Source organism: Schistocerca gregaria, chromosome 7 (genome assembly GCF_023897955.1).
Source record: "Schistocerca gregaria isolate iqSchGreg1 chromosome 7, iqSchGreg1.2, whole genome shotgun sequence".
NCBI classification, from domain to species: Eukaryota; Metazoa; Arthropoda; class Insecta; order Orthoptera; family Acrididae; genus Schistocerca; species Schistocerca gregaria.
The window spans coordinates 394,772,463-394,788,096 of record NC_064926.1 but is presented as its reverse complement, the minus strand read 5'-3'; the positions used below and the strand labels follow the sequence as shown (position 1 = coordinate 394,788,096).

At 39.0% G+C, this 15,634-nt stretch overlaps 1 protein-coding gene across 4 annotated transcripts in view; it reads left to right on the top strand.

Annotated features, from left to right (window-relative positions):
- Window positions 1-11,935, top strand: part of LOC126281255 (protein ABHD18) — a 167,928-nt gene extending 155,993 nt beyond the window's left edge. For 2 of the 4 annotated variants that reach the window (XM_049980054.1, XM_049980052.1), the window contains 2 exons: window positions 7,467-7,698; window positions 11,090-11,935. In XM_049980054.1, the coding sequence (XP_049836011.1) occupies window positions 7,467-7,527 (61 nt within the window). In that variant the 3' untranslated portion in view covers window positions 7,528-7,698; window positions 11,090-11,935. The remainder of the gene's footprint in view (window positions 1-7,466; window positions 7,699-11,089) is intronic. The other 2 variants (XM_049980053.1, XM_049980055.1) reach the window with 1 other exon arrangement.
- Window positions 11,936-15,634: the final 3,699 nt, after the last annotated feature.

Sequence of the window (15,634 nt, the reverse complement as noted above, 5' to 3'; positions counted from 1 at the left end):
ATGAGGGTGAGACTTCCACATTACGGCTGCAGGGCTACCAACATAGATATAAGTAGGGTGAACTTTGGACCAACTCCATAGAGACATTTGCTTGGGTAAGGGGTAGTTCCAATACTTAAGGCGTAGTTCCAATACTTGGAAAATTTTTGCATGCAAAAAGCTCACAGAAATTTACAAGTAAACTTACCCATCCCAGTGGAGATAATGCCCAGGTAGAGACAGTCCTGCAGATTATCAGTCAAGAAGAAAAATGTCTCACAATTACACACAATGGACATATGGTGGCTTGGACTGCCTTGGCTCTTACAACAGCCCTGTCATTGGCCGAATGAATATGGCAAGTATATTGCACCTGTTTATTTACCAGAAACTAAAAACTCATGTCTAGATCCACAATTTTTCTCTACTGAGACACCCCAGACACCAATAAATACTGGAAGATTTAGTTCCTATTGGAAATGGTTGCAAGTCACTGCCCACATTCTCCAGTTGAAAAGGAAAGATATTGACCAGGTGAATTTTCGTGGTGAATTTACAACAGAACAAATGGCAGCAGCTCAGCGTTGTTGAATGAAGACAGAATGTCCAATCAAAATACCTTTCAGCCATCTAAGTTTCCAGATTGTTATTTTGTTGAGCAACAAGTTTCAGCAATATATTACACCATAATCAGGCCTCCTAACTGACTTGTAGGAAGATTCCCACCACTGGTCTAGTCAATATAGGGGCTAGCACTCAATAACAGGTATCTGTAGATTTTTGCCCCAGCAATCACTTCAATCATCAACTGCCTGCCAAATTAACCATTAAAGAATTACACCCACTTCTCCTAGATGGAAATCCTCACTGCATGAGGCTTTTAATACTACATACTCACATCTGTTTACATCATTTTGGAGTTAGAATCATGCTTTCTGGGTTTCATTCCTCATTCTTGGTACTAGGCATGTGATGATCAAATCGATCAGTGTGTCAAAAATCTGCAGATGCCAGTCAATGAATGCTGGCCCTTATTCTGGCTGGTCTAGAGGTGGGAATCTTCCTGCACATTGGTCAGGGGGCCTGAAGGTGGAGTAATATATCACCAAAACTGGTTGCTCAATAAAATAACAATATGGAAATTTAGACAGCTGAAAGGAGTTTTGGTTCAACGTTGTATACTGAACACCTGAGGTCTTGCAACTATCTGTATAAAGAAAAACCATCTTTTTTTCATTAAATCGGGGCTTTAGAGAAAAAAATGTCATTACCCAATGCACCAAAAATAAAGTCTTAATCCTGTTTTGAAGAGGAGCTGTTGCATCTAGGTGATCAGCATTATGCCAAATTAACCATTGAAGAATTAAATTCACCTATCCTAGATAGGAACAATCACTTTGTGAGGCCTTTAATACTACATACTCACATCTGTTTACGTCATCTTGGGGTTAGAATCATGCTTTCTGAGCTTTGTTCCTTCTTCTGGATACTAGACACCCATTGTGCCATAAACAAGGTTGTTCATCAGTCACTCCCATGTAAAATAGCACGCAACATTGGTGGTCATGGGATAGAAGCACCGCTGCCAGCCAACTGGGCAACAACTGCACAGACCCTGCCAAAATGATGGCATTGATGTTACAAGATCAGTGTACACCAAAGTAGGAAGTGCATCAAATAAGGGAAAGATAACAAGTTATCTATAGAGAATTAGGCGCAGAGCACGGAAAAGTGTAATAGGGAACACTTAATACTAGGTTTCGAGTTCTTGCTCTTTTTCTGGTAAGAGTACACACATTCACACACACAACTAAGTATATGGGCTGGCACAATTGTAGCAACCTGTGGGAAGCGACACACTGAAGGCAACATGGGGCTGTGAATTGAGAGGAAGTGGCAGGGCAGAGGCAGGGGAAACGGTTGGGTGGAGGGTGCTATGACTGTGGGTTACCTGAAATTGAGGCCAGGATGATTTGTGGGAGCAGAAGATGTGTTGTAAAGAGGGTGCTGGGACAGTAGAATACATGAAATTGAGGCCAGGATGAGTATGGGAGCAGAGGATGTGTTGTAAGGATAATTTCGTCTGCATAGTTCACAAAAGCTGATGGTGAAGGGAAGGATCTCCAGGTGACTCAAGTTATGAAAAAGCCATTGAAATTGAGCTGTTGAGCTCAGCTGCATGTTGTGCCAAGGTGGTACTGGGGATTGGGAGGGGCATAGGGATGGACTAAGATTTTATATAGGTTGAGTGGGTGGTGGAACACCACTTTAGGAGAGGTATGAAGGATTTCGGGTAGGATGACCCTCATTTCAGGGCAGGACAAGAAGTAATCAAAGCTCCAGCTTGTCAAAGAATAACTCAGAAAACTAGCAAGTTTCCTTTTTTGTGTGTATGCCTATCAACAACTTGATGCTTCTTCTTTTTGGTGAGTAATCTCCAGTGGGTCCTAAAGTATTTACACACTATGAAGCACCATAACTAAATGCTATATTGTACTGCTCACCCGTGTTGTGGCTAGCACCATTCACATAGAGCTAGTTCATAACACAACAACAAATTGATTTTTGTTGGCATTACAAAGATTTATTGCCAGGCGTGGCATTCCACGCATCATCTACAGTAACAGTGCCCACACATTCCACCGAGCCAACAGAGAGATATAATGCATCTGTGGACAGTCACCCCTGCTGATAAGAACCACCAATATTGTACACAACAAGGCATAATGTAGTAGTTTATAGCTTAGTGTCCAGCTTGGCTGAGGATGGTGGGAGAGAATGGTTGGTTCAACCGAAAGATGTCTCCAAAAAGTGCTCAGACATTCGATCAAGGATAAGAAAGAGCTAGAGACTGTGCTCGTGAATACTTAAACCGCTGTCAACTTGAGGCCGATCTCCCAAAATGAAAGTGAATTGCACTCTCCAGCAATGTTCCTCATGGGAGACAGACTCACTACACTGCCAAAAGGACACAAGCCACCATTGTAACTGAGTTGATAAAGAGTGTTGACTGTCAGAACATGACAGAAGATTCCTGGAAGTGCTGAAGCAAAGAATATCTCATGGTCTTGTGAAGTCCCCCCCCCCCCCCCCTTTCAAATGGCCCAAATGTAAGATTAGTGGGGATCCATGTCAGTGACAGTGTCCTTCTGCAAGAAGACGTTCTTCCATGGCTCTCGTTGCAGAAGGCAAGGGCTGAAAGAAAGCAGTGATGAGGTCCCACATTCAGCCATTCTTTTTCATGCCAAAGGAAGATGCCTCACCATGCCTGTCCATCTGGTCATATGCTGGAGGTAAACCAGGGTGGGTTTTCCATCATATGTAAGGTCTGTGTAAATATAGTTGTATGTTGACTGACATTAAATCACATTCTAATTGTTCCCATGCATTTTCTGGTGGTAAAACCCTGGAAAAGTGTCAGGGATGGGAACTTTTGGAATCTCTTACACATTTATGATAATCCAGAAGGGCTTATCATTGATTTTGAGCGACTTAAATGGCAGAATTCCTTCTTGTATAACATATAGCACATGCTCTCAGCTAAGACGTTTAAGCATTGCAACTCTGAGCTTACTTGCATTGATCATTGACTGATGACCTCCGATGTTAAGTCCCATAGTGCCTAGAGCCATTTGAACCATTTTTTGGCATTGATCATTATAATGTATCAGATTATTGCACGTTAGAGTAATACACTGGTGTCTAAAATTAAAGCAACAAACCACTATTTCCCCATGTTCAGATGTCCGTACAATTATGTTTTGCACAGAAGACAGCATTTCCGTCAATGGACAACCACGTCAATAATGACGTCATGGTACCTATCAAACAGGGTAGTGTTTACTGGGTAGTCCCACATCCACAATCACTGTGTATACAGTCACAGATGGTGCAGTATGGCACAAAGAAGCCACCCACCAAGCAGGGTTTATGTGGTGGAGAGCCATAATAAGAATGGAAGCAGGACAGTCGCAAACTGATGTGACCCAGAGGCTTAATGTGAATCATTCTGTTGTTTCTCGGATGTGATGACGATTTATTGAGACCAAAACAGTATCCCGAAGACCAGGGCAGGGCCAACCACATGTGGTATCAAAAAGATAGGACCATTATTTGGCCTTAAGGGGACGACAGTAGCCCCTTAGTACTGCAAGGCAACTGACATCTGATCTTGCAGCATCTCCTATACATGTTGTGTCAAGACAAAGGGTGTTACAGAAGGCTTCAGCAGAGAAGCCTTTATTGTTGGAGACCTTTTGTATGTGTACCTCTGATGCATCTTCACAGAAGGGAAAGTCTAGAGTGGAGTCATCAGTATGCCGCATGGACGGTCAAACAATGGGCCAACGTTCTTTTCACAGATGAGTCCCTATTTGATCTGTAGAGTGATTCTCGATGCAGTCACATCTGGAGGGAATGTGGAACACAATTTCGGAATCCAAACATTGTGGGAAGAGACCGATATCGAGAAGGATCCTTAATGGTGTGGGCAGGGATTATGTTGACCATTTGAATACCTCTTCATGAAATTGTAAGGGTGAATCAGCAAGGTTTAACTGCTGCCAGGTATCACAATGGAATCTTGGGACCTCATGTGCAGTTGTTCCGATATAGGGTGAGTTCATAATTCGTATTGATGGACAATAATACTCTCATAGAGCACAAGTGGTTGAGGTTTTCTTGGAAATGGAGGGTACTGCATGCATGGCTTGGCCTGCTCACTTTGCCAGTTTGAATCCCATAGAGCATGTTTGGGATGTGCTAGGGAGACAGGTTGCATCACATCAGCATCCATCAACCACTCTCCAAGACTTGCGAGCAGCTGTGCAGGAAGAATGGGCTTTATTGCCTCAATATGAGGCTGATGACATCACTCACAGCATGCCCCATTGTTGTCATGCCTGTATTGCTGCCTGTTGAGCACATTGACCAGTTGTTGGAATGTACGTGCAAATCCATTAAGTTAGAAAAAAAAAAACAAAGAAAATTTTTGTCTACCATTACACATGTTGCAGTTGTTTACGTTCTGTGTTCTTTATATTGTTTCTACTTTACTATCATCTGTTTACATTATTTTGTGAAAACACAACCTTGTAAAATTTCCCTTTGTTGCTTTAATTTCAGGCACCAGTGTCTTTCAGTAGAGGGTAGAATAATATTATTGTTAAATAACATAACAAATGCATAGCTGAGATTACATAACAAGTGCATCGCTGAGCTCTAGTGAGGAAGCTTAACATTAAGACTGATCGATGTTTGCCACCTGTCAGTGACACTACAATTCAAACTAAACATGAGAAAAGTTGTTGAAATAAGTGACTGTCTCTCTAAACTGAAACATGAATAAGAAATGCAGTGTTCCAATGATATACACTTTGCTAATCAAATAAATTCATTGGACATTTCACACCACAAAAATGAGACAGGATGCATTAGCAGTCAATTGCAGGATACTTTGGCTAGTTTAATGACTTTAGGCAACACCAGCATGGATTACTTGACGTCGCAGGATATGGGGCTGATGTCTTAGTACATAAATACTATACAAACTCTGAAATTGGCAGTCCCAAAGGAAAAATCCAGTATTGAGAGAATGCCTGCCGAAGTTTTATTGCCACTGCTAAAGTTTTTGTGGGGACATTGAGCACTAGAATCTTTTCTGAGAACAGTTCAAATCTTCTGTTGATGCAGACCTGGACTTGTCAGTGAGCATGTTATGGAAGTAAGTTCTGAAATTTCCCTTGTGTATTTCTTCTTCTAATAATTGTCGGGTGTGCAGCTGAATCCCGTCGACATTCTGTCATGATATTTCGGGCCAGAGACATCCAACTATTGAAGAACACAGGTGCATTCACGGTATTTATGCCAAAACTCGTGCATGCGAAATGTGCTGGAATTTTTCAATGCAGTGTGTACTGCCCTTGGTGGTGGAATTGAAAGATGAACTAATCATTGAGTATCGAATGACTCCATCAATTCCACTGTGACTGGATAATTTTAATTATAGGATTCCAATTGTTTCCCGTTGAAAGCCATTGTCATAATTTATAAGATTATTAGCAAGATGTATTTCCACCAATTCTTTGATTACTGAATCCTGAAAACTGGAAATTGGAGCTAAAATTTTTGTTCTATTGTATTCCATTGAGTATCTCACAGAAATACAGTGTTCTGCTGTTGCTGATTTCACAGTTGCCGAAAATGGTTTTATCTTTCGTGTTCTGTACAAAGCTCCTAGGCAGTTCATGTCATCTGGCCTATATATGCAGCATCTTGCTTACAAGGAATGTTGTAAACACCCACTTTTTTCAGTTGTAAGTTATCTGTAAAGGATCCAGCCAGGGCCAAGCTCTTCACTAGTAGACAGAAGATAACATTGAATTTATCTGCCTATTTTAGAAGACACATTCCCAGTATATAGAAGAATCGTAGCTCATTCATAGTCTTCATAGTGTCCTCAGTGCGTTTCTTCTTGTTATTATAGCTGTCCATGGCCTTCCTTATTTGGTGTGAAGCGTAGCCATTCTCTTAAAAAACCTTCTCCAAGTATTCTCATTCTGTGTGGAGGTTTTCATCATTCGATATTAAGTACACCAGGTGTATTAAGGTACTAAGAACGCCAACAGTTTGTGAGGGGTGATGGCAGCTAGACGCATGGAGATATGGATCTGTGTGCGTGAATTTTCTGGACACAGAATGTCCCAATGACCCATCATTATGACTGCATACTAGGATGTCTAGAAATGGTAAAGTGCCATCTTTCTCAGTCTCTATCATGTTTTCATGTAATGAGTTTAAGTGACAAAGAAACTTTGTCCAATTCTTTCTGCCATGGGGCCATACAACAAAAGTATCATCTACATAATGCCAGAAAACTGTGGGCTTTCAAACAGCAGACTCAAGTGCTTTCTCCTGAAAGTCCTCCATAAAAAGATTAGCCACCACAGGGAACAAAGGGCTTCCCATGGTGACACTATCCATTTGTTTAAAGAATTTGTTGCTAAATAAAAAGTAAGTTGAGGAGACTGTATGTTCAAACAAGCCCGTCAAGTCAGCACTGAATAAGCTATCAATAAGATGTACTAGCAATCTGATAAAAAGTGAGACCATATCAAATCTAACTAATAAATCCAGGCTGCTAAGCTCAACTGTCTCCAAGTGATTGACAAAATCCACTGAATTATGTATATGGTGAAAACACCCACTTATGGCTTCAGTAGAGAGGCCAGACTTTTGCAGTACAATAGGTCAAGTTGCCTATATTACTCACTATTAATCATAGTGGGATACCATCCTTGTGAATCTTAGGAAGACCATATAGTCATGGTGGTACTCCATTCTGCTGTTTCGGTCTCTTAATAACTTGTTTAAGTAGAGAACTATCATTCAGAAGAGTAACAGTTTTTCTTGATATAGAGCTTGTTGGGTCCTTTTCAGTCTTGCGGTACATAAAATAACTTAGCTGACTATATCTCTTCTCATTGTAGGCTTCCCTTGTCAAAGGACCCATGGCATTACCGTTATGAGCAAGGAGTACAACTATGCTAGTATCTTCTCGAAGGCCACAGAGAGCAGCTATTTCAGTTGGCGTGATATTACTCCATTCTGGAGCTAATTTCAACAGCATTTGGCAAGATTATCATTGAACTTCATCTGCAGAATCCACAGAGAGAGGCTTAATGGCTTCCGCAATAGAACTGATGAAATCCATTAAAGGAGGTGAGTGAATTGGAGTAAGAGCAAAGTTTAAACCTTTTATAAACACTGATATCGTTGCATCGTCAAAAGATTACCCCATGGGATTCACCATGCATCGTCCAGAAATAGATTCTTGTGGCTTTCATGTTGTGAGTCGGCTAAACTTTGCACTTTGTCTATTTGTACTCTCCCTGTGGGCCCAGTCTGCCTTGGCCCAGGATACATTATCAATAGAGTCTCCGTTGAGGGAAGAACATCTTGCTGCAATCTTCAGATTTAAATAAAGTAAATCCCTGCAAACAACTTATAGCTCATGATGTAGAAAACAGATTCATTCTCTGACTAAGGCCAGACTCACTTTGTATTTTATACCATTGGCATCTAGACTATTAATAAAATGAACAGCTCTGTGGAAAGTTGGAATCAAATTATTGTCTCTACATTTCATTAAAAAAAAATTAAGTGAACACAATAACCTGGCTCTCTCATGTAATTTATCCAGTCTGTGTTTATCCTGAATCTCTCCTCCCCATAGAGGTATTTCATGTAACTTCTGAAATTTTCCTGGCATATTTCTTCTTCTAACAATTTTCGAGTGTGCTGCTGGATTCCAGAATATTTTGGTCCAGAGATGCCCAGCCATCTTCAGGTGAGTTGATAACTACTGAAGAGCCCTGGTGCATTCATGTTATTTATGCCCAATCTTGTGCATGCAAAATGTACTGGGGTCTTTTGGCACATGCATCAAGTGATGACAGGTGTGGGACAGCCGTGTTGTGTTTGCTGTCCTCAGTGGAGAAAGTGAGAGATGATCTTATAATTGAGCATTGAATGACCCCTTCGAGGGCAGCATACACAACTCAACTGTCCCGTGCAAGTCATCTCTTGACACAAAAGGCCTCAGCACATTTCGCATGCACAAGATTGGGCATAAATATCAAGAATGCATTAGGGCTCTTCAGCAGTTGTCTACTCACCCGAAGACAGCTGGCCATCTCTGGATCAAAATATTGTGGAAGAATGTTGATGGGATCCAGCAGCACACCCGAAAATTATTAGGAAGTGTTATGAAGCCTTGCGTGCACTTGGGGGAGGACATAGATTCTTATGGCTGAGTCTTAATTTTAAAGATACTTTTTACTTTAACGATTGTTAGAAGGAAACATCCTGAAATTGATGGAATTCTTGCTGGAAGAAGTAGATGGGGCCTTGATGGTGCAAAAGATTCATAGGAAAACTTGCAAACCAACTAATAATGTACTGTAAACAGCGGCACTCAATGTTTGATCTAAGTCAGGATGTACAGCACACAGGTACTTACAGAAACACGGCTGTGCATGGGACTTCATCCCTGCCTTTTTTCAGCTCCTGCACTTATTTTCTTTTTGTTCTTCAAAAGATACTTTTTGCTTCAAATCTTCGAGTCCTAATTTGCTCTTTTCTAAGTGAGACTGAATTCTCTCATTGAGTCCATTACAACTGGTGGGGCTCAGGTCTTTTTGGCATTTCATCTCCCCCCCCCACACACACACACAAGAAAAAGTCTTTGTTTTAGGTGACTGGTCCCAATTTGAAGGTGGCTCCACCATTCATCAGCACAGTCTGTAGCATCCAAGTACTTTTTGGAGACATCTTTTCATTCTCTCCCACCGTCCTACACACCAAGCTAGATACTGGTGGGTCTTACAGCTGTGTTCTCTCTTTGTTGGCTGGGTGGAATGTTGGGGCATTGTCACTGTGGTTGGTGTGTAGAATGCCACATTTACCAATAAATATTTTTAGTGGCAACAAAAATCAATCTGTTGTATTGTGGACTAGCTCTAGGTGAATGGCTCTAGTAACAGCATAGGTGAGCTGTACAATATAGCATTTAGTTGCAGTATTTCCAACTGCAAAGTCAATGCCAGTGTCTTTGAAGGGTCTGTTCAATGTTACCTGGTTGGCTGGCAGTGCAGCTCCTATTTCTAGACTAACAATGTCATGTGCTATTTTACATGGGAGGTGGAAATGAACAGTCTTCTGTATGGTGGGATGGACACATAGTGTCCAGGAGGAGGAACGAAGCTCTGAAAGCACAGATCTAACCCTAAGATGATGTAAGTGGGTGTGAAGGTGGAGGATTAAATGTCTCGTGAAGTGATAATTTCCACTGAGGATAGTTGGATTTCATTCTTCAGTGATTAATTTGGTAACTCAGATGACCACCTAGATGCAACAGGTCTCATCCAAAAAAGAATTAAGACTATTTTCGATCCATTAGTAGTGGTAAGCTTTCCTCTGTGGCCTTGATTTCATGAAAAAAAGGATTATTCTTATACACCTTTGATCTAGTAATAAATTGACCAGCCACTTTTTCCACATTGGTTGTCTTACAGCATTGCACTTGAAGACAAGCTGACGTTCTTCACACTGATTTCTGTTTCTTATGAATCTAACATAGTTTCCATATTTGTCCATTTTGATAATAAATACTTGCATGATTTAGCCTGTTACTTATACTGTTGTTTAAGATTTCATTTTTTCTTGTAAATGTGAATTATGTAGTTTGGTACAGATTACATTTTGTGGTAATATAGATATACTGAACCTAAAGATCAAAGCAATGCAATGTGAATTTTGCCTCAAGTATGCCAAAGAACTGAAGACCTTGGTGCAAGAAGGAAATAACTGCATTTTTTCCCGTAAACCAATTTTGTAGTGCTGTATAAAGGAAAAAAGATTTTCTTCTTGCTTTTTTGCCTACAAAGTAACCTTTAGACTCTTACTCACCTTATATAAATGGTAGCATGAAGTATAATATCTAGATTTTTTAAATTAGTTTTTTGTGCCTCCTGAAAATGTGAGTTATCCTATTTGCACCTAGGGCTTTACTGTAAATTGATAAGCAATGCTATATCTGTGGTGATATGCTAACTGAATAAAATAAATATCTGAGAGACAAGTATTTACGTAGAAGATATGTCTAGAATGTTAGATCCCCATGCTGTGTGACTGAAATTTCAGATTCAGGATTTGATAAACAGCAGAATTTTGCCTTTACTAAAAGTAAAAGATACATTGACTTGATGTTTACATGAGCTCATCAAGCTTGACAATTCCAATTTGATGTACGAAGTGGAATTGCTAACCTGTGTCAACATTCAAAAATACAATGTCTACTAATCATGTCAGAAAAAATCTCATAAATCACAAATGTTGCATTATGGACCTGGGCCATCCAGCCATGTATAATGCCTAGATGCACTATATTTACAAAAATAAAATCTCAGTTGTTCTCAACAACTTCTTCATTGATGGGGCATTACACTGTGATCTACTTTTGTTCATAATTCAACACATATTTTTTATATTTCATTTGGTAAGAAATGTATATATTACTTCTTTTCTAAATAAAATTTATTATTATTTTCAGAGCAGCAATTGCGGAATCTTTTGAACGTCTCAGAAAGAAGTACTATTTGTGATCAGAAGCTCGTAACTGTCATAGTGAAACAATTAAATGTTGTTGTGGAAGGTGGCTTTTAAATTGTATTAATTTATATTTTTTATTGTAAATAATGGTGTAAATTATTTTCATCAGTAAACTTAATATGTTTAGACAAAAATAAATATTAAAGAATTCTGTACTGTGGTTTAAAAAATGGCAGAAAAAGAGAGAGAGCAGTGGTGATGATGTACAAACAGTGCACAAGAAGTATCATGTTGATGTTAAAAGTAGATATCATTGTTGAAATGTAGTATTTAATATCATTACTACCATTCCTTGTTTTAGCACATGAACATCTGGGGTCCAAAAATGACTGACTGGCAATTTATCGATCACTCATTTTACATCAGTCTTGTAAAACTGCAAAGTGTTCAAGCCATTTAAGTATTTTGTAAGATTGTTACAAAATTGCATCAAATTATTTTTTAAAGATTTTTCAAGGACAGTCACAAGAGGTAAATGAATAAATTACTGCCATTTACTAAAGATTTCAGAAACTATTTAGTAGCATAGCAGTTCATTTTGAACAGAGGGAATTCTCTTGATTTATACAGAAATTTTGTAAACTTAACTTTGTAACTGAAGACTGCAATTTTTGATCTTAATTGAACATAATATTGTTGGGAATCATATTTCAGCATCACTTGTTTGAGTGGGCAAACATGAGTATTTTGAAATCAGATTATTATTAATACTTTTTTACATTATGACTGCTAAAATTGAAATATAACTGTTTGTAACTAAAATTACAATAAATGTGTTCAACAAATACTTTTCACATATCTTATTGCAATAAAAATATTCAGGTTAACATGTTATTAGTATTAACATTAGTACAGACAAATCCCATATCATACTCTCACTCAATTGTCACCAGTTTCAGCCCATTCTGGGAAGGAAAAGAAGAGCTACTGGCATGACACCTGCACACATGCCTGTTGGTTACATGAAGGAAACTCACATAAAGTTAACTTAAAATAAGGTGCTTTTGACCTATTTAACTGCAAGTTCTCATTTATATGTTGGAATTCTCAGGGATAAAATGAAGTGAAATATTATTTAAAACTTGTGCAGAAACACCACCACAGTTATAAGAACCAAAGGATATGAAAGGGAGGCTGTAGTTGAGGAAGAAGTGAGGCAGGTTGGTAGTCTCTACCCTATGTTATTCAATATGCACATTGCACAAGTAGTAACAGAAATCAAGGTGAAATTTGGAAGAGAAATTAAGATTCAGGGAGAAGAAATAAAAACTTTCAGTTTTGCAAGTGACACTTTAATTCTGTCAGAGATGACAGAGAATTTTGAACAGAATGCATATTATCTTGAGGGGCACATATAAGTGAACGTGAATATATGTAAAACAAGGGTAATAGAGTAAAGTCAAATTAAATCAGACAATTCTGAGGGAAATCAATGAATAAATGTGACACAAAATAGTAGACAATGATTCCTGTTCCTGCTGCCACTGAACTTCACTAATTCCCATTATATTTCACTTAAACTGATCCATTTCTCTTTTTAAATTTTCTACCCTACCTGCCCAGTTAAGAGTGGCATTCTCCGACTCCAGTTTTGTTTCTCCTGGCGACAACATACTGCTGGGTAGCCCCACCTGGAGATCCAAATGGGGAACTATTTTACCTTTGGAATACTTTACCCAAGAGAATGTCATCAACCATACAGCAGAGCTGCATGCCCTCGGGAAAAACTATGGCTGTAGTTTCCCCTTGCTTTCAGCCGTATGTAGTACCAGCACAGTAAAGCCGTTTTGGTTGATGTTACAAGGCCAGATCAGCCAATCATCCAGAGTGTTGCGCTAGCAACTACTGACAACGCTGCTGCTGCTCTTCAGGAACCATGTGTTTGTTTGACCTCTCAACAGATACCCCTCCATTTTGGTTGCACCTGTGGTACAGCTATCTGGCATGCATGCCTCCTCCCCCCAATGGCAAGATCAATGGCTTGTGAGGGGAGGGAACAGTGTAAACGAATACCTTATCAGCCACTCCTCCTATAAGGGCAGTTTTCTGGGTATTCAACTGTGTTAGTTTTTCACTTTTGTGCACAATATTTCCACAAATGACCCAGTTCTCTTCTACAGCTGCAACCAGTTTTACTGTTGGTTGGCATTCAGGCAGTGAGCACACATAGCAGTGAAACTCACAGCTTATGAAAAAGGTGCCAGTCATCTAAATATTATGCACCAACTGGAAACAACAACTCGGCTGAATACCTGGAAGAATACCATTATCAACCACATCAAGAAAACCTGAGAGATAACACCACTCCTCCTGTAATTTATCAAATATTTAGACTTATGGGTGTAAATTCTGGTTAACACTAGTATCCATATTAAATACGTTTTAAACTTTTCTGGTACATATGCTGTTGATATTAGTTTCTGAAACCAATAAAGACACACAAATGCTTAGTACAAAGCAATTGACAGAAACAGAAGCTGATTACTGTAAGAGGAAGAGCAGTGGTTTTTCTCGAAGTAGTTACATCTTTATTCCATAATTGCCTGTGTGAGTAAAATAGCACATGACATAATTTATTCTTAATACACATTACATAAATTGCCAGTACTGACTCTTCTGTCTGGCTTGTTCCCTATCCATGAAGGCTCCCCCTCAGAATGCGATTTGCTGATCACAATGTGTAAGTGAATGAATTAATGAAAAATAGAACCTAGTTCACATAATCAACTGCAACCACTAAACCAAAGAAAATTCATACTTTCCTCAACCACTTATCTGTCATGCATGTGCCTAACGAACAATATATTAAATCTGTTGATGCTTCAGTGTTGACCACTTGTCAATCCACCAACAAATTACAAAAACTGAGATCTATTACTATTCCTTTACATATTGCCTTTTACCGGAAACTACCATCAAACACTTGCTTTTTGTCCTGCAACAATGACAAGCCTGTCCTACTGTTGGGACCCTTCAATATAATTTGCAAACACAACCTTGTTTCTGGGTACACTTTTAAAATGATGAAAACCCATAGGTTTCAAATGTTTTTGCATTTTGGTGCCAGGGAAAATGGAGAGTTTTCTGACAGTAAAATGAGTAGCAGCCAGTTTCTAAATAGGATTCTGAATCTGACATCTAGAAACAAAATTAACTATTATTGGTTTTTTACTTAGCTCAATTATATTTTAGTGTAGTGTAGTACAAATAATCAAATTGTTTTATTAAATCAGAGAAGATACCTACTTCTGGCAATGTGTTACACAGAAAGGAAAAATTGAGTTCTTTGTTGATAGCCACTTGATGAGGCCAAATTCTGTCACACAAAAGATCTTGTGCAATGCATGTGTTTTGTAGATGACCTCAAAAACCTCCAAAATGATGTTAGTGATGAAACTGGCATTACCTTTCTATGTGATATCTTTCTGTATTGCGCGTTCAAATCTTTGCTCTTCAGTGATATAATAATAGTTGTTTCTTGTAGCTGAATTATATGTAACTGCCATGGAACACTGACTTCCAAAGAGTCTTGTACACTCCCCTGTAGCAAAAAAATTTTGATTTAGCGTGCCAACTGTTAACAGAAAATTATTAAGTTTCTGCATGTTTGTTACCTCACTAATATTTTGATTCATCCCAAAATTCAGCACTCTTCTTTGCCCTGCTGCTTCTTTCACAATTGACCATAGCGTATTGGCCCAAAAATAAGCTGCTGCTGCATACAAGCAGCGTCCCTAAGAAGGAAGAGATTTAAAAATAATTGCACTAAAATAAGCCAAACACTGAGAAAAAAATTACCAGAAATTTACTTGTACTTACATGGAAGACATAGGTAAGTACTGCAAATATTTGTTCTAACATTTGACACAACACACTGGCTTGTAACACACTTGCACCATATTTTGTCTTATTCACTCTCATCACTATCAGTATTGGTATTCACTTCATCACTCTCACTTTCATTTCCATCATATTCTTCATCCTCTTCCCACAGTACATCATCCTCACTGCCATCCAGCACATTTCATATGTGGCATTTCATGAACCTGTTGATGGTGGACTCTATTGAAATGGAGGACCATGAAGCAAGAACCCACTTGTAGAGAAGGGCAACTGATGGCTTCTTACTTTACCAGACAGTGTAAGGCTATTGTGTTCTTCCAGGAGCCAATTTGAACACATTTTTAGAGGTTGTCTTTGAACGGCTTGATTACAGCCACATCTAGAACCTTTAGTTTTGAAGTCATTCCTCCAGTTTTATGGCAAGGATTGTCTTTTGTGCAGCAAATTTATCTTTTACTCCAGCAGTTGGATGTCCCTTAAAAGCATCCAAAACCAGCATGACTCTCACAGCAACCAGAGCCCAAGGTCTCCAATTTCAAACAGCAGACAGCCAGTCAACAATTAATTGCATTGTCATCCAGCTCTTTTCTTGGCAGCAAATCTGTAAGTCATTAGGCAAGTTTTCTTTGGATCTAGTTTTTAT